Raw genomic sequence first — 21,425 nt, forward strand, 5'->3', positions numbered from 1 at the left:
CAACTTGAAAGGCTCATAGATGGATGAACTTGTTGGATCTGTACTCTGGAATATTTTATTCATACCAATACAGATATTAAACTACGCCTTAACAACCTCTATAGTCGCTCTCCAACAGCCCCTCAGTTACTTTCTTTCCTAATACTCCTGCTATGCCTCCGTCTCAACAGCAGCCGCATCCCCTCCATCGCTTTCCGACTCCTCTCTCACAATTTTCCTCCTTTTCCTTGCATTTCTCTGATTTGCTACAAATTTATCTTCAGTAGGCAACGATTCATGGGTCTCCCACGGACTCCAGAACTCGACATTCTCCCTCCAATCAACCATATCGTCTTTAGCTCGTGTCTTTATTTTCGGCTTTGTCAGGATATCTACTTCGTCCTTAACTAAGATAGGCGGGTTCTGGTTCAGTAATGCCCATAGGCGGGCCTCTTCGTCCATACTGGCCACCATGTCAAATTTATCTGCGTAGGCTAGCTCTTGGGATTCGGGAGATATAGTAGTGGCATGGTGATCCATGAGCTCTTGCGCTGCTGGACGTGGGCTCAAGGGTGGATTGTCACCGTGGCCTTGCTGGGGTTGAGCTTCTGAATCATAATCCGTTTCCATTGCAGAGTCTCCATGACTGGCTTCGCTTGGTGCAATCGACAAGTATTCTTGTTCTTCATCTGATGAGATATCAATGTCCGATGCATTGATAGTCGAAACTGAAGAGGCACGAGAGCCGGAAGCTGAAGCAGAGTTTGATCGAGATCGAGACCGGAATCGTGATCGTGATCGAGCTCTTTGCTTTGGGGTTTGTTTGTTTAGCTCGTCCTCGACGGCATCGTATTCCATTGGAGGTCTATTCCCGTGGCTGAGGGTTAGGCGCTGGAAGACTTGTAGATTGTTTCTTCTCGGACAGCGTTTCCAAAAGTTATGGCTATTGATGCTAAATCCAATCATCTGCGCGGCTGCTTCGACATCAGCGCCAATGACATCTTCTTGTCTATGCTTTGTCTGTGTATCCATATCTTTGGCACGCATTCTGGACATTGCGCAGAGTAGAGTTGCCGATATTAGCCGTTTGGTGACACTGATAGCTAGGTTTTGAAAGTCAGAGAATGCCGTAGCTCGAATTCCATGTTCGTCTCCTTCCTCGATTAGGTATCTCCAATTTTCATCCTTGCGCCCAGCTGGGTTCATGAAGACTCGAGTAGATAACTCCAACCAGTTTCCGAGGTTCAAAAGCTGGGCGGCAGGGAGCACCTCCGCAAGAGCCTGTTCTCCGTTTGGCTCGGAAAGGTGAGACTCGACTGATTCATTCACACCCTTAGTTAGAAGCCAGGAATCGTCTCCCCATTTTGCCCTCTCGAGCGTTTCCTCATGCCGTTCTTGTCGCATAGCCAATGCCTCTGCTGCTTCGTTCAAAGCCTGGGAACATTTTTGGCTGACCTCAAATGCCACAGGGAGATCCGTTAACACCAAAGGTTTTTTGGTTCCCCGGTTGCGCTGTAATAGGTCAAGATATTCTTGAACCTGTAGCTTCGATTTCGAACCTATCCGTGTTGCTATCCCAGCAATGTTGTCCTTGCCCAGTCTTCCAAGAGCAGTGAGTAGGGAACCTTTTTCAGCAGTGGTCCACATGCTGGAGCCTATCTGGCTATTTGGTAGTGGTGGATAGTCCGAAGGCAGGGAACAGGATGCGGCGTCTTTGATGTCATTGTTCAGCAACTGTCTGTAGCCATCGTTGTAGTACCCTTTTATTTTCTTGTTCCTGAAATAACGGCTCTGGCGATTAGACTCTGATTCATAATTGGTCGAACTAGCCCTCCTTTTTCGGGGGCTTGCAGTGATGCTGCGTTCTTCGCCGTGATCATTGCCTTCAGGTGCTGTTGGTCCCTCCGTATACTCACTTGGTGAAATTGCGGGTGCAGAAATAGATTTCTCGGAATCTCCTCTCTTCGCTGTGACAGCCGTTTTCATGTGCCTTCTCGGCCCACCCGACTTTCGGCCAACTTTGTGACTCTCATCTGCATTTTCAGAAGAGGCGCGGTATGACGACCCAGAATCATCGTTATCTATCGGTTCTACATCGTGGCCATGGCCACCGATGTCAGAATCTTCAAAGTCCATATTTTTTTAGGCGCATTTTCAAAATGATGCGGTTCTTTGTCCCAGAAGAGCGAGTAACGACCCCAAAATAAGGCACATTGATTTCCTACGCCAAAGAAATAGTGATATTTTTGAGCCAAATCATTAAAACTCTTGCATATTAAATAAAATTTCTGTCGAAATTTAACCTTTGTTTCGCGATAATAAGTTTGTGTTGGGAAGTGAAAGTATCTCAATAAATGATTCGCCCTCTATCACTATTAATATGCAGGCCAAATGACTGTGTCAACTCGTCGTGAGGTTTTGTACTGTTCTAGACGATTTATATGTTTTTTACTTGGCACCGGCGCTTGTGGCGCTAGCTATGCGCCGCCCGCTATCCGCCGCCCGCCAACACGCGACGAGACGAGGCTCTGAAGTCGAAGGCGAAAAAATTATCTGAAAGCAATGAACAAGCTCCAGCAATCGAACTAAAGGACGCTTTACATTGTGGACGCGCTAAAACACCTCATTAATGATGATGTTGTTTGCTGAAGAGGATGCGCCTCTATTGAAGGCTTGGATCGTGAAGAGACTGGAAAATACGTAAGTTCACGTTTAGCCTTGTCTGGAAGGAGCCAAATACGAACTTATGCCTGTGTGTAGTTCAGATGCCGATGCCGATGTCCTCGCCGATTATGTTTTGGCACTTCTGAGGCATGATGGCGATATTGAGATAGTACGAAAGCTTTGCGAGGAAGAAATCCCAGATTTTATCAAAGAAGGTGAAAACCATGGACCCCCAAGAGGTGCATTGCTTACAATTAAGCGTAGACAGCACTATATTCGTGAAAGATCTCTTCGAAGCTGTTCAATACCGATCGTTCATGCCTGGCGCGCCACGTCCACCTCAGCATCCCGTATCTACCTTGCCCAATGTGAATGCACCGCTCGGGACTCCATACAACAACTTCGATATGACTGGCGTACCTACCGGGCCAAATCCAAATGGTTCGAAGAAACGATCTTTCAATGACCGAGGCGATGCAGATGCTCAGATGGGGCCGATGGATACTACGGGAAGAGCAGTGAAGCAAGCACGGAGAAACGGTAACATGGTACCAGGTGGACATTATGATGGTTTTGGCAATTACACTACGCCGCAACTAAACAGACGGTTTGATGCACAGCGGGGGTTTCCTGCAATGCCGCAATTGCCTCCGGGAATGCCTCCAATGGACCCAAACGACCCTATGGCGGCTATGATGGCCATGCAAGCCATGGGCTTCCCGGTCCAGGGGATGCCTGGGTTCGATCAACATGCGGCCGGCCCAAGAGGCCCTGATGGAAGGCCAGGGCAAGGACGGAGATGCAGAGACTACGATACCAAAGGCTTCTGTGCACGTGGTAACAGCTGCAAGTTTGAGCATGGCCAGGATTCCATATATGTACCCCAGGGTGTTGTCGACGAGTATGACCCTACCAACTCGTCTCTTGTGGTTGGCGCTGAAGGTACTTCAACGGGAATGCGTCCTGGTGGTGGTCACCAGTTCTCTGGAAGCGAACGGGGCAGAGGCCGTGGTAGAGGGCAGTTCGGTAACCGTGGGGGACCCGGTGGAGCGCCCAGTCGCCGTGGTGGGCGGGCAGAGTTCTCCTCTGACCGTCCCAATTTCGACCGCTCAAAGACAACCATCGTCGTCGAGAATATTCCAGAAGAGAAGTTCTCAGAAGAAGCTGTCCGGGCATTCTTCTCTGAGTTTGGGGAAATTAGTGACGTAACGATGCAGGCTTATAAGCGTCTTGCGTTGGTAAAGTATAATGATTGGAATGTTGCGCAGGCGGCATACAACTCACCTAAAGTTATCTTCGATAATAGATTTGTCAAGGTCTACTGGTACAAGGATGACGCTTCTTTACCTCAACCACCTAGGGGCAACACAGGGGAGGCCCATACTGCTACTACTTCAGGGGATGCGGCTTCAGGTGTTCCAGCGAGAGCAACTTCAGAGACCCGCATCGATGTGGAAGAGTTCACCCGTAAGCAAGCTGAGGTCCAAAAGGCGCACGAAGAGAAACGGAAGAAGAAGACCGAGATGGAAGCCGCTGTTGCCGCGATGCAGAAGAGGCAGGAAGACCTGATGAAGCGCCAGGCGGAAGAGAAGCGCAAGTTGATGGAAAGATTAGCGGCTAAAGAGGGAACGGCACAACCGTCAGCAGAGAGTAATGGTGCTGATGGAAAAACCCCGAGTCAAGCAGAGGCTCTCAAAAAGCAACTTGCCGCATTGGAAGCAGAGGCAAGGAGTTTGGGTCTGGATCCTGCCCAGGCTGAAGAGAACAGCTGGGGTGGCTGGGGCGGTAGAGGAAGAGGCCGAGGACGAGGCGCCCCCGGTATGAGAGGTGCATACGCTCCTCGTGGTGCACGAGGCGGCTACCGCGGCCGCGGTGGCGCCGGCTTTGCTCCTGGACCCAATCCATATAAGCTGGACAATCGACCGAAGAAAATAGGCATTTCAGGAGTGGATTTTACGCACGCCGAAAAAGATGAGAGCCTACGGCAATATCTTCTCGTAAGTCACCATGAATACAGCTAATATGATTGATGCTAACTAGTCAGGGTGTTGGCGAGTATGCTGATATCGAAACCACTCCAAAGAACACCTCCATAACCTTTAAAGACCGATTTACGGCCGAAAAATTTATGTACGGCATTTCCAATTCCGAGATACCTGGCGTTGGAAAAGTGGAACTGGCATGGATTCAGACGCCACTGCCGCCTGTTACCTTACCATCCGCTGCGCCAATTGCGAAGCCAGACACAGCGACAAATGACCATGAGAATGGGGACACGGGCGTGGGAGGCAACGGAGAGGGTGACGCTATGGCTCAAGATATGCCTAGAGGGCCTGCACAAAGCCAGACACGAGAGCAACAGGAACTGGACTATGATATTGGTGATGATAACGAGTGGGCTCAGTGACGAGATGCTACGAGTTTATAAGTCTCAGAATTGAAGCGACGACCATGGATATGAAGTTGTGGAGTGGTTACTGCACTTATATGTAAGATAGAGACGGTAGCTTCAGGCATCATGGATATATTTACTATTGAGAGCACTTATCTCGCTCTTGGAAAGACATATCGACTATTGCTCAGAGTTCCGTGTGGCACGAATAGGTTAAACTTAATTATAACATTTATCCCATTTTCTAGACGTACAATACAACTAATAATAAGCTCACATTGAAGTTCGAAGAAAACCGCAACCAACTGGCGGCTTTGCCTCATGAAATCCTCACGTATCCGGCCCATCCGGTCGTCGCCCGTTTGACCAATTTCAACCCCTATACGCCATTATCAAAACACCTCACTCGCCACCCCTAACCATCCCCTGTATCTCAAATCTCGTAGGTACTGACAGCCCCTTCAGCGCTCAGCGGCTGCACATTGTCATTGCTGCCAGGGCCTTGGAAGCTCAACCTGTCGCCTGTATCCATAACATCCTGCGCCATCCTGTTCCCTTCCTCTCCACCTACAGTAGCCGCTACCCGTAGGCCCGCCTGGACATCACGAACTCGCTTCTTGAAGGTGAGTCTGTCGAGGAACAGCTGTTGCCTTCCCCTCTCCAACTCGCGTCTCTCCTCCTGGATGATCGCCTCCATCTCATTGAACTGCTGCAGCTTCAGATCTAGCTTCTGCAATGTCGTGTTGACAACTGCGGAGACTAAGCGTGTCATCTCGCGCTCTTCATGTGTTGCCAGGGCAGAGGCGCGGGCAGCAGTTCCAGCTAGGGATGCAGTGGCGAGGGTTGTAGAGGTGGTTGTGGTGGTGGTAGTCGTGGTCGTTTCGTGGTGGTGAATGTCAATGTCCATAGCGTCGTTTTGCTTGTCTTTCGAGTCAGACGCATCATCGCCGCCATAATCCTTGTCTAGCTTCTGACGCAGACTCTTCTTCATTGCGTCAACGCTCTTTCCAGCGGCGGCAGCTGCGACGGCTGGGTCTGCTAGGTTGGCCAGGAAGCCGATGACAGACATTACTGGGTTGTCGGCTTGGTTAAATGGAAGCTGTCCACCGGATGTTCCAAGCAATCCAAGCCCAGTGCTTCCATTTACAGCTGGCTCTGTGTCGAGGTATTTGTCCTCAATCTCCAATTGCAAGAACTTTACCACACACTCCTCGCGGGTTCGGGTTCCGACATACTCTGCAATCTCTTGCCAGCTATCGTCAAACTTCTCGAGGCCTTCCAGTAACAGCAGTAGCTCGCCATCGTTCCAAGGGGCATCACGATCCGGGTACTTGCTGTAAGACGGGTTTTCGATTTTGACGTAAAGCGATGAGTCTTGGTTAGATGGGAGACGGAGTTCGAGGAAGCAGTTCGGGCAGACGTCATATTTCGCCTTCCCCGAGCTGGTAACTCCTGGCGCAGTCTTTCCGTTGTGGTAATAGACGCGCGTGCAATCAACTCCGCAAGAGTAGCAGTTGACTTTGGCGATCGGGCTTTTCAGGAGAGCATCGAGAGCCTTGCTAGGGTCAGCACCGTTGGTCGCTGATTCTCCATTCGCCTGTTTGTCTCCAGTCTTTTGAGTCACTTCTTTGCCATTCGGCTCATAGGCGTTGCGGCCAATCTCTAGATTACGCTCAATCTTCCCGTCTGCCTTCGCCTTTGCGTCTGTGTCTGCACTTGGCTTTCCCTGTGTAATGACCGGGTCCGTTGCCGGATTCCACGGCTGCAGTCCTCTAGGTGTATCCGCAATTACTCGGAAGTGACCAGTGAATGGTGGGCCGACGTTTGACGGCCGAGCATCCGCATCAACCTGAGTTTTGTTAGTTTAAAGTTCTTCGCAAGATGCTGCCTTTTAGCTTACCTGGTAATTGATAAGACCCCATTGCTCCAAGAACGCATGCACGCGCATGATAGCGCATACATCTCCCGCGAGATTCCTGCGGCATGCAGTCACAGTGAGATACTCCACGGGGTTTAGACGGTATGTGTTGATCATGAAATCCCTATAATCTTTATACACAGCTGGCGTTTTGCTTCGATTTCTGTTGTTGAAAAACTCAGGCAGTGCCTTGCGCTCAATATTATTGATTTGGTGCATATCGAACCAAGTACTGTAACTTGGTAGGATGATTGAATGTGTTTGGGAGATGAGGTGTTCACGCGCAGTAGATTCGATTGACGCTTTCGTTTGCTCAACTTGTCCAGTTGCCGCAGTCGCATCTACTCCTTCGCCGGTTGTGACAAGTTGCTGCCCATCTTTGACATCCTCCTGTGCCTCGCCCATTTCCGTATCCTGCCTTGTGTCTTCAGGCCTAGGTCCTTCAGGCGCGTCGAGGGGGTTATCTGATACTACAGCAGGAGTAGATGTTGAGGTGTCCGGCTTGATAGCTGGTTCTGAAGTTTCGGCATCCGTTGCAGAGGGATCTAAACACGGTATCAGAGTCAGATATCTATTTGTTATCATAATAGTGAACGCCAATTGTGACGAGGCATTCAAACATACCATTGGTTGCTGCATCACCTGCCCCTTCCACCACAGGGGTTCCAGCCTCCCCTTGCTGTTGGCCTTGCGCATTAGTGTTAGGAGTTGCTATCGTAGCTGGCGACCCAACACTAAGAGATTCGCTATCCATATTGTATGTTTTCTTCCAATTTCTCGAAGCGTGGTCGACAGAAATGTTAAGTCCCTTCCTACAGGCTTCGAATCGATTTTGCTGATTGTTGCGGCGGAGGACCTTGGGCGCAAGTTGAGCACGTAGGGCTGAGTTCAATCTGCTTATGCGACCATACAACTATACAACGTTGATAGTGTGGAATGAGGAACGGCCGTGCTGGATCAAGGTGACTTTTGATGAGGCGCGTCTGATGGATAGCCTCAAGATGTTCTCACGACAATAGTCGTGACCGAAGCGACCAATCCTAGACACATCACGTGATATTCGTGTTTTTCTTGGCATTTGAGCACGGTTTGTTCCGAGCGAACCTCGGGTCAAGGGCCGATGATAGCCCGGCAATCAAGACTTGCGATGCTTGAAGCTTAACATTCTCCCACATACCTTGGAGTACAATTGGATTTGACTGTTTGTTTCTATTTACTCAAACAGCGCCATCAATATGCTTTCCTCGGTCAGCCGGTCTGTACTGCGTCAAGCACGCCCTCAGTTCCGGGTCCAATCACTCTCACAACTCCAGAGGCTACTATCGACACTAGCCGTCCTCGAACAGAACAATGGAAAGCTGAACACCGGCTCCCTGAGCGCCGTCACGGCCGCCAAGAAACTCGGAGGCTCAGTTACTGCCTTCGTTGCTGGCGGGAACATTAAGAGCGTCGCCGAGGAGGCAGCTAAGGTCGAGGGCGTCGAGAAGGTTATCTCCGTTGACAATGCGGCATATGACAGGGTATGCGGTCATGGGAGGCAGTATATACAGTTATGGATGCTAAATTATCAAATAGGGTCTACCCGAGAACTACGCCCCTCTCTTAGTCGAAAACATCAAGAAAGGCGGTTACACGCACATTGTGGCCGGGCACACTGCGTTCGGCAAGAACCTCTTGCCCCGCCTAGCTGCGCTGCTCGACAAGCAACAAATCTCCGACGTTGTTGCCATTGAGTCTGAGAATACCTTCGTCCGCCCAATCTATGCTGGAAATGCTATCGCAACCGTGGAGTCCTCCGATGACATCAAAATTGTGACTATCCGTGGAACCGCGTTCGCCGCAGCTGCTACCACTGGCGGCTTGGCTACAATCGAGGAAGGCGTTGACCCTAAATCCGAGAGCACAACCGAATGGGTCTCTGAGGATCTTGCAAAGAGCGATCGCCCTGATCTGGCGACCGCCAGCAAGGTCGTGTCAGGTGGCCGTGGCTTAAAATCTAAGGAGGAGTTCGATAAGATTATGCTGCCCCTTGCAGACGCCCTAGGCGCTGCTGTTGGTGCTTCAAGAGCGGCCGTGGACAGCGGATATGCTGATAACAGCTTACAAGTTGGGCAAACGGGCAAGGTGGTTGCACCACAGTTGTACCTATGCGCCGGTATTTCCGGTGCTATCCAGCATTTGGCAGGAATGAAGGATAGCAAGGTGATTGCGGCCATCAACAAGGATCCCGATGCACCTATTTTCCAGATCGCGGATGTGGGCTTGGTGGGTGATCTGTTTGAGAAGGTGCCAGAATTGACGTCCAAGCTCCAAAAATAAATAGATGAGAATAAATATTTAAATATTGTATATATAGTTACACAAGTGTACAGTCCAACCCAAGTTGATCAGTCTAAGACACGGAGCATCTCTTCGATGGTAGTGAATTTCTCCCTCTTCTTGCCGCTCTTCTTGCCTCGTGCGACTTCAGCTGCATCGATCTTTTTCCAGTCCTCCCAGCTCACCCTTCGACACCCCCTCTTCTCGGCTTCGACTTTGACGGCGTCCCATCCAGTTTTTACATCCTCGCCTCCCTTGAATGGCGCCTTACTATTCCAGTCCTCGGCAATTCTATCTGCGGTTAAAAATGCATCGCTCATCGTGCTTGCAATAACACCTGTAGGGCCTCTCTTTACCCAGCCTGCGGCGTACATCCCGGGAACGTGTTGCTTTACCCCCTTTTCCCACCCGAGGCTCAATACGCGGCCCTCCTGATCATTGGGTATTATCCCTAATCGGTCATCAAATGGGACACCGAGTTCTGAGAGCCCGGCGATGGCCTCCGATTTATACCCGATAGACCGGAACGCCATCTCAGCAGGGAGGTCTGCCTGTTCACCGGTGCTCGTTACCCTGGCCTTGGGGTCAAAGGGATCGAGGCCTAGGGAAGTTTTGTCAAAGGATAGGCTGGCTAAATTATTCGACGAATCCGGGTTAAACGAGGTGGGCGATAGCTTGAAATCGAGAGACCAAGATCGTGGCACGTCTCCCAATGATGCTTCAGAGCCCTTTGCTAGAACTTGCATTATTCGCTTCGGTGCGCGAGGGAGCTTGGTTATATCTGGAGGTAATTGGGCTGGAGGGATAGGACGAAATGCTACATCTGGTAGCTTCATAAGCTCCCGAACCTCCTTTATTGTGAATGCAGCCTGTTTGATGGTTAGTTGGGCGTATTTTAAAACGAATTGAACGATATGACTCACCTGCATTGGCCCACGTCTCCCAACCACTCTCACACTCTTGACACGGCTTCTGCTCAAGGCGTCTATGGCCTGCTCGGTGATATCGGTTCCCTTCAACGAATTCACGTCGCTGAGAAGTATGCGTGCCACGTCGAGGGCAACATTACCCTGGCCGATGACAACCGCTTCTTCCCCCATTGTCAAGTCCGGCGCAAGACCCGAGTATTCTGGCAGCCCATTGTACCACCCGACGAATGCTCGAGCAGAATATATGCCATTGACCGTATCCTCTCCCTTTATGCCCAACTTCCGGTCCTGTGAAGCTCCGTATGCGAATAGTATGGCATCATAGTGAGGGGCAATAGCTTTAAGAGGCAAGGACCCTGGGTCTGGTCCAATGCTTATATTGCCAATAAAGTTGAAATTTGGTGATTCTGCTACTTCTTGAAACTTATCTTCGCAGTTCTATATGTTATCAGCCTTGTTTGAAGGCGGATGGCGGAAGCCGAAGTTCACAAACCTTGACTTCTGGATGATCCGGAGCAACACCAAAACGGACAAGGCCAAAAGGCACAGGAAGATGCTCATACATATCTACTGTCCCATTTTCAATTTTGGACAGCACTTTATAGGACGTATAAAATCCCGCTGGGCCAGAGCCTATGACGGCTATTCGGAAAGGCCGGCCATTTTGAGTAGAATTCTGTACACTATACTTTCGGCGAGTAGAAACCTGGGCACCCCTTAAACTGCCCCGTGGATTAAACACTATGCGACGTAAATGCCGGGTACATCCTGTACACACATATTGAGTGGTTGCGCTCATCCTGTGATTCATGACGGAGCGGTTCGCCCGAAACCAAAAATCCCGATAAGAGGTTGATTGTGATAGAGGGGGCTTGTTGCTGCGACAACGGATGTTTACCGCTGAGCGGGTTGCACGACTCCACCCCACACCAAAATACTGCTATAGTAAGGTACTCTATGCTTATGACATATGACAGATTGCCTTATATATACCAAACAATTACGTCTGAAGACGTCAAAATACCATCTAGTCGACCCGACAGCGCTCCACCTCCTCGATAGCCATGGGTGTCGAGCCGCCTTACATTTACGACGCTGTTAAGAAGGACACAACGAGGTATTCGTACAAAGAGTTTGACCCAAAGGCCGTATCAAGATCAAGTATGCAGTCGCAACCGCAAAAACCAAAGAAAGATGGCCCTCTGGTATCTTTCAACAGACATCCCGAGTATGTCCTAAGCTCTGTCCCAGGTGATTTGCATGACTGACATTCAAACAGCTCCTACCTGATAATGCCTTCTGGAAAGGCTACCGGCGCAAGAGTGAGCGCATCGATGAAGGGTCGCATTACAGAAACTAGGATGGCGGTGTTGTTCTTCAGGATCTTTCAATTACTAGGCGCAATTGGAGCTCTGACTACTATGGTTCTAATTACTGGTGTCGATACTCAAATGGGCTGGATTATGAGAATAGTGGTGAGGAACTTTCTGCAATCTGTTTTTTTACAGTCACTGACAACTCATTTCAGCCTGGTATATCCATTTTGCATACATCATACGGCATTTATCACTTATCACGCAAACCTTCCGGTCGAACACCAGGCTCGTCTGCCTCATACATGCTGTTTGCCAGCTTGTGCGATGCTTCAATTATGGCGTTTTACGCCTTTAGCACAACTACGGCATACTACAGATGGGATCCAAAGAACGGTCTCTGGAAATCAACCGACTCAGTCACAACCTGGTCAACTTGGCCAATACTCCAGGATGATGGCCCATATGTCATGAAGACTCTCTTTTTCTCCGCAGTTCTATGCTTCGGGGTGAGCGCGATCTTCCATTTCATAACCCTGATACTCTCAATCTGGCTTTTCGTACTGTTCCGCAAAATTGTCAATCTTCCTCCAGATATGAACCCATTGGAAAGCAATCTCACTTCCAGAGCCCACAAGCGCAACAAGTCTTCTGTCTCTACAATGCCGATATATGACGACAAGCGGGGGTCCAGGCAATCAGTAGCTGGCGCTGCAGCCCCTCCTTACGAGGGCCTCGCACAGCCTCCCATGATGCCTTTTATGCACACACGCAACAACTCCGGCACATCCTTCTCGACATACTACTCGATACCTACGTCCTCATCGCCACGAGATTCGAGGCTGGACCTCCCCAGCCGTCAGTGTCAGATACCGGCCACCAATTCTCCCCGTGCCTCGGTGTCGGACCTGAAGCGCGCATATCAATCTTCTCTTCCCTCGGTTTCCCCTAAGCGCGGCTCCTATGCCCCAGTGAACACCCAAGATCTCGCAGATCAATATGCGGGTGTCCAAAATGAGAACTGGTATAGCACCGACTCCCTCCCTCACAACCGCTACAGCCAGCCACCCAACCCAGTAAAGTCCGCCAGATCCCCAATAGAGGCTCGTCCACAATCCGCGTATACTCCATTACGTGATGGCTTTGGGACTTACGAAGACATTAACGATGCCGACTTCGACTCAGATGTTGGTTCATCTACTGTCTCCGCCAACCCTCTCAGCGCGCACCCCGTCGCCGCAGGTCAACGCGTTCCTCCCGTTAAACGAGAGTCCGCATTAGGGGAGATATCACTGAATCCCAATTTTACTGCAGGGAGCAGCAGCTACAGCGGAGATGTAGCAGATATCAATGGCCCTCAGCGCGGATGCTATGACTACGCAACCGTTGAGCCTAAGGGGCAGTCAGAGTACAGAGAATTGACACCACAACCGCTCGTGCGGCCTGGAGCCGCTGGAAAGGGGGTTGTCGGACACAGCAGTGACAGAGATGGCATTGTTAAGGGCTCCGTGGGATTTAAGGCGCGGTATTACGGCGAGCTACGCGCGGGTACCCCACCTACGCTCGTCAGCGGCGTGAAGGGGCGACAGGTGAGCTCCGGCATTGACATGGGCGTCCAAACTGGAGATGGAAGGAGGGATGTGAGTGGGAAGATTGCCGAAGAGGGACGTGGCGGATGGGGAGCTAGGTTTAGGAAAATCAGTGGGATTTAATTGGGTCATGGGAGAGTTGGGGGTTCATGTTTGGGAGTTTGGGATGCGAAATGGCGCGGTATTGGCGGAGCGGGTGTTAGGATAATGTATTGTTGTTATTCTGGGCCATTGTTCAGCTACAGTAGCTATGTAGGAAATAGAGAGACTGAGAGACTGCTATCTTCAACTGGGGTATCAAAAAATTTGAGAAATAATCGTCCAAAAAACCTGTTAGCCAAAGTACCGCCCCGTTTTCTAGCCATGGCTCCTTTAATTCGTTCTCTTCTTCCGCCTCACATACGCATTCCAATCTGTCACCCCATCTTTGTCTCCATCCACACCCTGCCCCTCTTTCCATCCTTCTTCGTCCCAGCCGCCCAACCCACAAAGGTGTCTCATTGTTGGCCTCCCATGGGGGCAATTCCATGGCTTATCAATCTCCCCCATATGCCCCACCAACTTTGCCATCTGCTTCGTCGTCAATGTTCGTCCGATCATGACACTGCTCCGGCACGCTCTCATCGCAAACATCTTCCGCACTTTGCTCGGCCTTGGTATCTGCCCTGGCGGCGCCTCGGTAAGAAGCACAATCAGCTCCTCGAGATCAGACAGTGAGAACGTGGTCTCGCGACTCAGTGGAAGAGCAACGAGATGGCAGCGTTCGCCTACGGGTGCGTCATGATCGATGCTCAGTAAGAAGCCGTTAGTTTCTAATGCGTCCAGGTGCTCTATCACGATTTCTTCCTCGACAGCGGTGAGAGAGAGTGGTTTCGGTTGGACGAGACGCTGGGATTGGACGGTAGTCGACGCTTGGAGACGTTCAAAGTTGTATTTTTCATCGGAAGCATGCTGGTCGATTATGAACACATCATCAGAGGCCTTGTTCGTCGAATCAGATCCGTGTGATGTTCTCGAAGCCAGGATAAATCCGAGGTTGAATTGGCCTATGATTTTCATCTTTGCGAAGTCGGACTTGTGGATGGTCAGAGAGAGTTTCTCTTCGGCGTCCACGGAATCTATTCCTGAAGCACTAGGTTCTTCGAAGGGTGTCGAGGTTTCAAAGTGGTCTAATGACTCGTTGAGGTTCTGCAATTGCTGTGCGATTGCATCGACAGTTGTGCTGAGGTTCTTGACAAGATGCACAGTAGCATCTTTTCGTCGGGCGTCATTTTTGAGCAAAGAAGTGGCTCGCTTCTCGTTGTCTGTTGAGGGCCGGCTTGCTACCTCTTCGGCGGCCTTGATCATCTCCTGAACTTTTGCATCTTCCAAAGCTTTCTTATCCTCTTCATCCATGTAATCGCCATCTTGATCATCAGCCATAGAAGCAAATTCTTCGGTAGTATCCACTTCATTTCGACTCTCGTCTGGGGTTTCTTCTTCGTATTCTTCAGTTGGGGCTTCAACAGGTTCCTCTGGCTCCATTTCTGGAGAGTGCTCCATTTCTAAACCTTTCCGATACTCTTCTTCTTCTTCTCCGACTTTCTCTCCTTCTTCCTCGTCTTCCTCTTCTACTCCTACTTCTTGCTCTTCTTCTATGCCTTCCTCAACTGATTCCTCGCCTTCATCCATTGAGCTATCGATTTGCTCTGTATCCGCCCCAGGTGCCGCGAATCTTTGCGACAGGCGACTTCCAAATGATGGTGTTGAGTCTTGCTGAGCAACATTTGACGATGGCGGTTCTAACCGTCGTTTCTTGGGGCGTGGAGTGCCAATGGAGCTAACAGTTGTATGGTCGCCAATCGTGATAGTAGCTGTTTCTTCTGGCATCCTTCTAGGTCGGACATGCTTCGAGATGATACTACTAGTGCCAGCGGCTGGGCGCCTTGTTGGAGACGCAATGGAAGGAATGTGATCATCGTGGGTTATTGGCCGCGGGGGTTTATATCCATCAGTTTCTTGTCCACCGTGCTCTGCCTCCGCCAACCTCGCATTAAAATCCCGAACAGGCACTGGAAGATGGTGAGATATTTCAGGCATCTCGTCCATGCTACCATGTTCAGAACCGGCATCTCCCACATCATCAGAAGCTTCATCGTCTATTTCTCCTTCCCTAGACAGCCTCTTACTAAGTCTCAACTCCTCCTTGGAAGGACCATCAGCTTTCTCGGTAGTACGAGACTTGCTGCGAGTCTCGCCCTGAATGGCCCTGTCTTTCGTTTTGGCTTCGTGCCACTTGCTCATCAAGTCTATCGCACCCCTATCTCGGTTCGCGACATCTCGCGGTTCCTCACGAACCTCCAATTCGCCGTCTCTGGGTTCGCCAGGCTGCTCGTCTTCATCACCTATGCTTTGATCCTCACCTAGAGCAGACTCCCCGTCCGTTTCTTCTGCCACTTCCAGTATCGCAGGTCCTGCTGGCCTGGCACTTGGAGGAGAGGGTAGGTGATCTCGATTAATAGTCAGTTGTTTATATGCCGGTTGCTTCTGCGATGACAGCCGCGAGATGGGCACAGCGTAATCTTGCTTCTCGAACAACTCCGTCAGAGAGAGCTTCAACTGCTCCAACATGCTATTCTGCTCGTGCAGCATAATGGTGCGTTTATCAGGGCTGACATTAACATCGTAAAGATGCGTTTCCAACTCGATATTCGCAAATATGAACGGCGACTGGTTATTATTGTAGGACTTGTACACTTCGTTGAATGCCTTTGCAACTTGTGGTAACCCACAGGGCCGCGAGTTGACGAAGAACATTTGCTTGTCTGGTAACTGTCGACCCTCACCGGATATGGGTTTCGAAATATGGCCGACGATTCGGACTTCCTTCGTGCCACCATCATCCTGTGTACTCCAACGTTGACTCGGGCCGCTTGAGGGCTCGAGTTCCAGGTTGAGATCTAGCGGGACAAGGGCAACCAAGGTCTTTGCGCCAAAGACATTGGCTATGTTCTCTCTCGTCGTAGGGTTTCCTTTCGTTGCAAAGACGGTTGTCTTCCTGCCCTTCCCAGCCTGTTGGGTAACGTTGATCTTGACACCAGTCTGTACGCAAGCATACTGCCCAAGAACAGCAACGACACGGTTCCATTCGCGCTTGATATTCCTCTCCAGTTCTCGCCTTCTGACGGGTAGATTATTGAACAGGTTCTCCACGGTCACAGTGGTGCCTTTCTGTGCCGCGACAACGCTCGTTCCCTTCAGCTTCCCCGACACTTCGAAATCCAACTTTGTGCCCTTTGGTGCATCTTCAGCTGTACATGTTGTGATGGTGAAGTCCGACAGCGCACATAACGAGGATAACGCTTCGCCGCGGAAGCCGAACGTATGTAGTGTCGTTAAATCGGCATATGTTGATAGCTTGGACGTGTAGTGCTTGAGGGCGATAGTCTCATAATTTTGGGATGCGATGCCGGCGCCATTATCATGTACCTCGATTGACTCCAAGCCCTGATTTTTGAACCGCACTTCTGCAACACGAAATATATGAGCAACATTCATTTATAATGGAGAATACAGGAGAAATTACCAATACTTGAAGCTCCGGCATCAAGACTATTCTCCGCCAGCTCCTTCACAACGGAGCATAAATCTACTATGACCTGCCCAGATTGAATCTGATGTATCTACACCCCAGAATGTCAGTGAAATCCTTATTCTTTCCAAAGCACCGCTTACCGTTCGGCCTTCTATGGCCTTAATTGTAGCCATGGCACCTACGTCGCGTTATGCATGGTCTGGAACCGTATCTTCAATTAGTGTCGTTGCTGATAAGGACCTTATCGCGCATCACGTGAATTGGTAGTGCCAAGCCAGCCGGGGCCTTGAGCTCTGGACGTCCAGCTAACACATGAACTCGTGGACTCTAGAGGATATATCTCATTCCCGCTCTGCTCAATTAAATAGCCAAGATGGCAGGCAGGTAAGTTTGATCTGGAGTAGTTGCTCTGGGCAGGAGCGATACTCCTGTGGAATTATGGTTGCTGATTGCTTCGATTGTCTAGTTGGAACATATTCATCGGCTTCGTCGTCATTGTCCTGGCCTCCGTTGCAGCCTGGTTCTTATCTCCGAAGGGCGAGAATCAAACGTATGTTTCCCTCTTGTCCGCTGTTGGGTTTCGTGGGTAAACAACGGCTGACTGAATCACTACAGTGTCTGGCGCAGCACCTTGATCCTCTCCTTCGCCAGCTGCTACATCATGTGGGGTATGATCTCTGACTCTCTCTCTGATACTCTCCAGTGCATGCGCTAATGATATATAATAGCTATCACCTTCCTCGCGCAACTACACCCTCTCATCAACCCCAAAAGAAGCGAATTGAGGCCGGAATATGCGTCGCATTGATATGGGCAATGTAGGGAGCCAAGCTGCTAGAAGCTACAGAGAGGACTACCAGGGGCGTTATGGACACAACGTATTTAGCGCTGTTACTTTTATGTATTAATAGGCATGCTGCGTTTTGAGTTAGGGTCGTCGCGGGCTTATGCCTGGAGCCTGAAGCCAAGAAATGATACCATTATAGCATCGACTTCCTTTGCCTCGTGTCTCACTACTTTCAGGGTTGATAAGGACGGCCGAATGGCGAAGGTGGCACCAAAGTCGCCCGGGACACAACAGTCATGTCAGTCTTTCAAGAAATATAGTTGAATTGTTGTTTCATAATCATAACCCGCCCAGTCTTCCACCCCATTCCCTAGCCATCCCAATTGCACTCCAAAATGCCTTCCCATCGCTGGGAGTCTCCCACCCACTATCAAGCCCTTCTAGCCCAACAACCCATAAAATTCCTCTCGCAACAAGCCATCTGCTCACTGCCCCCACCGCGGCCAGGATCGCTGCAGGGACATACCCGCAATCCAGCAAGATCTTCAGCGCCTCGATATTATTCGCTACAACAGCCCATCCCAAACTCCTCGCCGCAGCAGGTACATCATACTCCCATATTACCATCAATATAGGAAACAACTTCGTGCTCGAGCTCACAAGGAGAGCTGTGGAGACGGAATTCGGTCGCGGATAGGTCGGTAAGAGGCCCAGAAAGTGGAGAGGGGATAGCCGGGAGGATGTCAGGAAGCGGATTGAAAGGTGAAAGGCCAGTGTCGAGAGGGCGCAGAGAACCAGGAAGAATATGTACTGTATGCCGATAGGTTGCTGGGCGAGACGACCGAAGTTGGAGGCCTCGGGGGCGGAGGATGTGGGAGCAGCCTTCTCAATGCGCGCCCAGGTTAGATATACATCGAATAGTAGAAGAAGAATGCCGAGGCGTATTATAGAGCGCTATGGTTCGTTAGCGATGGTATTGTCAAGAGGAGGGTGTGGATTGCTCACATCAAACTGATCATCGGCGCGCATAAGGGAGTTATGGAGAAGATGTCGATAAACCTGGTTGGGCGCATTAGCAATCGCCATCAAGAGGAGGACCTGCATGGCTACATACTTGCGGTTTGATCAGAACCAAGTCTATAAACAGCACGACAAAGTCATGCTCGACATATTTGTCACAGAAGCGCCCACAGTTCTTGCATACTGTAAGTCGCACTCCATGGCCGGTCGACTTGTCATCAGCGCCTGAATATTCGGTGTAGAGCGTCTTCACCGGATACCGACACTCGATGCAAATCGGCATCGCATCAGCGCCTCGAGCTGCGAGTAATTCCAAGCCAAATACTCGTAGCTTCATGAATTGTTGTATGAGACGATCAGGGTACAAATGTCCCGGGTCCGTGCACTCAGCCTTGCGCTTTGGGGAGAAGCCGAGGAAACAGAGCAAACATCGCAAACAAGGTCCTTATCGGAAGTGGGCTGTTGATTTGAAACCCCAAATTGTAAAAATGGCGCACCCTCAGCACAATTGACTCTCTTGTGCTTATACACCACTCTCGTTCTTGTGTTTACTTTACAATGCTTCGTTCGTGATAATATTTAATTTGGCCTTGGGGCACGCATTATGAAAGGACAGAGCCTGGCGTTCAACAGTAGCAGGCTTGCTGCTGGTCTACAGGTGAGTCAGACATTTACACTGAGCTTCGATGAATGATTCTAACTTTGGAAGCACTCCTGTAGCTTGAAAGCAGCTAAAGAGGCGTCTCGAGAAAGTAAAGGCATCCAATGTCTATCGACAGCATGCCCCCGCCTAAAGAAAGAAGACGGTCCCCAGAAGGTGGACATGACCGACGTGAAACCAAAATGGAATGGAGCAAAGCATGATAAATTCGCAAATAGGGTATAAATCCATGCATACTGTCTATATTTATTAGATCTGACTCTATTCTAGGACTTTTTCTTGTCCATTCTCGGGTCAACGACGACGAAGCGCGACACTCGAGCTTACGTCAAACACTTCGCTCCTCCGAAAAAAACTTCACAAAAGGCGGAAACGTCTTCGTTGCGGACAACGAATAAATTAGCTGGGTCGCCACGGAGCCATGGAGGTGTGAACCTAGGAAGCTTTTACGGATCTCGAGCAGTGGAAAATAGCCCACGATTCGTGCAGGAACCCTACACCGACTTTACCTCTCGACTACAAAATGGCCCACAACATGTTGCATTGGTCAAGATCAGAGCACCCTGGGAGATGAATGACGAAAATCTCAATGGTGTTGCCAGAACTTTATCACAGCTGGCTAAGCTTGGCATGATCAGTGCTGTTGTTGTGGACTGCGGCGTTCCTTCCAATGGCGATAATGGCAGGACTGATCCCCAGTGGAAGGCCCTCGTCATGAAACAAGTTGACAGGATTGTGGATGCGATTGATGCACAATCAGTGCCAGGTGCACGAAAGGAAGATAATATTATTGGTGTCATCGAAAAGGACCTGCCAGACCAGCCTCTATCGGAATTTGGTGGGAGGACTCATATTCGTTATCGGAAGCTTCTTATGACCCCTCTATTAAGGGGTATTATACCTGTCGTTGCATGCATAGGATACACCGATGTATCCCAGCAGGCAGTTCCAGTCAAGGCCGATGATGTGGTGCTTGCCCTCACCCGCGAATTCGCTGGCTTCGGGTTTAATGGGCTTCCCGCCCCGGATGAAGACCCAAACGATACAGCAGAGAAGCTAAGATCGTTACGAAGCCAGGTCTTACTGGACCGTCTCATTATCATTGACCCGCTAGGTGGGATTCCTAGCTCCCAGCGGTCAAATGGATATCATGTTTTCCTCAACATGGAGCAAGAATACCAGGTGGTGAAGAACGACCTTCTGAGCGCCCACGGACTACAAAGCACACAAAATTCCACCGATACCAAAACCTCCCAAATCACAGACCTGGTAAAAAGTAATCCCTTTTCCCAATTTGTCGAAACCGAATTCGGCGCACCAACACCTTCACCCGAAGCCCTCGCCACCTCAGACCTCTCCCAACGCCTCTCGAGCGCCAGCACCATCCATCTAAGCAACCTTGAACTAGTCCGCAAAGTCCTCTCCATCCTCCCCCCCACCTCCTCCGCCCTCCTTACAACCCCCACCGAAGCCGCCAACTCCGGGAACCGCTCCTCCTCCCCAGCCCTCACAACAGGCGTCGGCACCCGCTCCCACCGCAACCCCCTAATCCACAACCTCCTCACCGACAAGCCCGTCTTCTCCTCCTCCCTGCCCCCCAGCCGCCTCGGTCCCACGAAGCCAACCTCCACCTCCACCATCACACCAGCAACGGCTTGCCATACCACTTTCGCCAAGCGCGGTATGCCCGTCACCATCTTCCCCGACCCACGCACACACCCTTGGCGCCCTCCTAGCCCGAACAACCCCGGTCTCAGCCTCAGAGACGCACGCCTCGACCTCCCTCGCCTCGTGCACCTAATCAACGACTCCTTCGACCGGCAACTCGACGTCCCCGCCTACCTCGCGCGCGTAGACCGACGCATAGCCGGCGTCATCATCGCCGGAGAATACGAAGGCGGGGCCCTCCTAACATGGGAGCTCCCCCCCGGAATCGACCCCAACAGGCCCGAAGCCGAAGGGCGCTGGGTGCCGTACCTCGACAAGCTAGCAGTGTTGAAGCGGAGCCAGGGGAGTGGCGGGGTGGCGGATGTGGTGTTTAAGGTGATGGTGAGGGATTGCTTTCCTGAGGGCCTGTGCTGGCGCAGTCGGTCGAGTAATCCGGTGAATAAGTGGTATTTTGAGAGGAGTCGCGGGACGTGGAGACTGCCAGAGAGTGGGTGGACGATGTTTTGGACGACGGAGGGGGTGGAGGGGGGCGGGGGGTTGTTTGAGGATTATAGGGGGGTTTGTGAGAGTATACAGCCGACGTGGATGGATAAGAAGGGGGTTCTTGATTAG

The 21,425-nt window shown here is 50.7% G+C and overlaps 10 protein-coding genes across 10 annotated transcripts; 5 read left to right on the plus strand and 5 right to left on the minus strand.

Moving 5' to 3' along the window:
* Nucleotides 1–150: 150 nt before the first annotated feature.
* On the minus strand, nt 151–2,115 carry VC83_02022 (uncharacterized protein; the record flags this gene model as incomplete). Its single annotated transcript, XM_024465692.1, has 1 exon — nt 151–2,115. One exon carries the CDS (start codon nt 2,113–2,115, stop codon nt 151–153), a length of 1,965 nt encoding a protein of 654 aa, XP_024326611.1.
* Nucleotides 2,116–2,518: 403 nt separating this feature from the next.
* On the plus strand, nt 2,519–5,267 carry VC83_02023 (uncharacterized protein). Its single transcript, XM_024465693.1, has 4 exons — nt 2,519–2,679; nt 2,740–2,858; nt 2,908–4,640; nt 4,688–5,267. The coding sequence occupies exons 1-4, from the start codon at nt 2,609–2,611 to the stop codon at nt 5,048–5,050; spliced, it is 2,286 nt and encodes a 761-aa protein (XP_024326610.1). The 5' UTR covers nt 2,519–2,608; the 3' UTR covers nt 5,051–5,267.
* Nucleotides 5,268–5,270: 3 nt separating this feature from the next.
* Nucleotides 5,271–7,935, minus strand: VC83_02024 (uncharacterized protein). Its single transcript, XM_024465694.1, has 3 exons — nt 7,578–7,935; nt 6,936–7,498; nt 5,271–6,884 (listed from the first exon to the last, which is right to left on the minus strand). Exons 1-3 carry the CDS (start codon nt 7,705–7,707, stop codon nt 5,469–5,471), a joined length of 2,109 nt encoding a protein of 702 aa, XP_024326613.1. The 5' UTR covers nt 7,708–7,935; the 3' UTR covers nt 5,271–5,468.
* A 168-nt stretch (nt 7,936–8,103) lies between these two features.
* On the plus strand, nt 8,104–9,293 carry ETF1 (Electron transfer flavoprotein alpha-subunit). Its single transcript, XM_024465695.1, has 2 exons — nt 8,104–8,473; nt 8,529–9,293. The coding sequence occupies exons 1-2, from the start codon at nt 8,189–8,191 to the stop codon at nt 9,270–9,272; spliced, it is 1,029 nt and encodes a 342-aa protein (XP_024326612.1). The 5' UTR covers nt 8,104–8,188; the 3' UTR covers nt 9,273–9,293.
* Nucleotides 9,294–11,112, minus strand: ARH1 (NADPH-adrenodoxin reductase). Its single transcript, XM_024465696.1, has 3 exons — nt 10,695–11,112; nt 10,196–10,639; nt 9,294–10,141 (listed from the first exon to the last, which is right to left on the minus strand). The coding sequence occupies exons 1-3, from the start codon at nt 11,010–11,012 to the stop codon at nt 9,341–9,343; spliced, it is 1,563 nt and encodes a 520-aa protein (XP_024326614.1). The 5' UTR covers nt 11,013–11,112; the 3' UTR covers nt 9,294–9,340.
* Nucleotides 11,113–11,265: 153 nt separating this feature from the next.
* Nucleotides 11,266–13,226, plus strand: VC83_02027 (uncharacterized protein; the record flags this gene model as incomplete). Its single annotated transcript, XM_024465697.1, has 3 exons — nt 11,266–11,429; nt 11,481–11,676; nt 11,730–13,226. The coding sequence occupies 3 exons, from the start codon at nt 11,266–11,268 to the stop codon at nt 13,224–13,226; spliced, it is 1,857 nt and encodes a 618-aa protein (XP_024326869.1).
* A 249-nt stretch (nt 13,227–13,475) lies between these two features.
* VC83_02028 (uncharacterized protein) lies at nt 13,476–16,850 on the minus strand (the record flags this gene model as incomplete). Its single annotated transcript, XM_024465698.1, has 3 exons — nt 13,476–16,609; nt 16,669–16,765; nt 16,818–16,850. 3 exons carry the CDS (start codon nt 16,848–16,850, stop codon nt 13,476–13,478), a joined length of 3,264 nt encoding a protein of 1,087 aa, XP_024326626.1.
* A 200-nt stretch (nt 16,851–17,050) lies between these two features.
* On the plus strand, nt 17,051–17,485 carry VMA9 (H(+)-transporting V0 sector ATPase subunit e; the record flags this gene model as incomplete). Its single annotated transcript, XM_024465699.1, has 4 exons — nt 17,051–17,061; nt 17,144–17,227; nt 17,293–17,345; nt 17,406–17,485. The coding sequence occupies 4 exons, from the start codon at nt 17,051–17,053 to the stop codon at nt 17,483–17,485; spliced, it is 228 nt and encodes a 75-aa protein (XP_024326625.1).
* Nucleotides 17,486–17,762: 277 nt separating this feature from the next.
* Nucleotides 17,763–18,839, minus strand: ARV1 (sterol homeostasis protein). Its single transcript, XM_024465700.1, has 3 exons — nt 18,579–18,839; nt 18,470–18,523; nt 17,763–18,418 (listed from the first exon to the last, which is right to left on the minus strand). The coding sequence occupies exons 1-3, from the start codon at nt 18,819–18,821 to the stop codon at nt 17,804–17,806; spliced, it is 912 nt and encodes a 303-aa protein (XP_024326855.1). The 5' UTR covers nt 18,822–18,839; the 3' UTR covers nt 17,763–17,803.
* Nucleotides 18,840–18,996: 157 nt separating this feature from the next.
* Nucleotides 18,997–21,425, plus strand: ARG2 (Amino-acid acetyltransferase, mitochondrial; the record flags this gene model as incomplete). The annotated part of the gene is made up of 3 exons (XM_024465701.1): nt 18,997–19,142; nt 19,194–19,364; nt 19,416–21,425. The coding sequence occupies exons 1-3, from the start codon at nt 19,089–19,091 to the stop codon at nt 21,423–21,425; spliced, it is 2,235 nt and encodes a 744-aa protein (XP_024326856.1). The 5' UTR covers nt 18,997–19,088.

Source organism: Pseudogymnoascus destructans (assembly GCF_001641265.1).
Source record: "Pseudogymnoascus destructans isolate 20631-21 unplaced genomic scaffold scaffold_4, whole genome shotgun sequence".
Lineage (NCBI taxonomy): Eukaryota > Fungi > Ascomycota > Leotiomycetes > Thelebolales > Thelebolaceae > Pseudogymnoascus > Pseudogymnoascus destructans.

Coding starts and splice junctions, on each gene's coding strand:
- VC83_02023 (XM_024465693.1), top strand. CDS start 2,609: ATGATGATGTTGTTTGCTGAAGAGGATGCGCCTCTATTGAAGGCTTGG. Junction 2,859..2,907: donor CCCAGATTTTATCAAAGAAG/GTGAAAACCATG, acceptor AATTAAGCGTAG/ACAGCACTATATTCGTGAAA. Junction 4,641..4,687: donor GCCTACGGCAATATCTTCTC/GTAAGTCACCAT, acceptor CTAACTAGTCAG/GGTGTTGGCGAGTATGCTGA.
- ARV1 (XM_024465700.1), bottom strand. CDS start 18,821: ATGAAGCTACGAGTATTTGGCTTGGAATTACTCGCAGCTCGAGGCGCT. Junction 18,524..18,578: donor TGGTTCTGATCAAACCGCAA/GTATGTAGCCAT, acceptor GCGCCCAACCAG/GTTTATCGACATCTTCTCCA. Junction 18,419..18,469: donor GCGCCGATGATCAGTTTGAT/GTGAGCAATCCA, acceptor AACGAACCATAG/CGCTCTATAATACGCCTCGG.
- ETF1 (XM_024465695.1), top strand. CDS start 8,189: ATGCTTTCCTCGGTCAGCCGGTCTGTACTGCGTCAAGCACGCCCTCAG. Junction 8,474..8,528: donor ACAATGCGGCATATGACAGG/GTATGCGGTCAT, acceptor ATTATCAAATAG/GGTCTACCCGAGAACTACGC.
- ARH1 (XM_024465696.1), bottom strand. CDS start 11,012: ATGAATCACAGGATGAGCGCAACCACTCAATATGTGTGTACAGGATGT. Junction 10,640..10,694: donor CGGATCATCCAGAAGTCAAG/GTTTGTGAACTT, acceptor GATAACATATAG/AACTGCGAAGATAAGTTTCA. Junction 10,142..10,195: donor GGAGACGTGGGCCAATGCAG/GTGAGTCATATC, acceptor ACCATCAAACAG/GCTGCATTCACAATAAAGGA.
- VC83_02024 (XM_024465694.1), bottom strand. CDS start 7,707: ATGGATAGCGAATCTCTTAGTGTTGGGTCGCCAGCTACGATAGCAACT. Junction 7,499..7,577: donor AGGTGATGCAGCAACCAATG/GTATGTTTGAAT, acceptor TACCGTGTTTAG/ATCCCTCTGCAACGGATGCC. Junction 6,885..6,935: donor GGGGTCTTATCAATTACCAG/GTAAGCTAAAAG, acceptor AACAAAACTCAG/GTTGATGCGGATGCTCGGCC.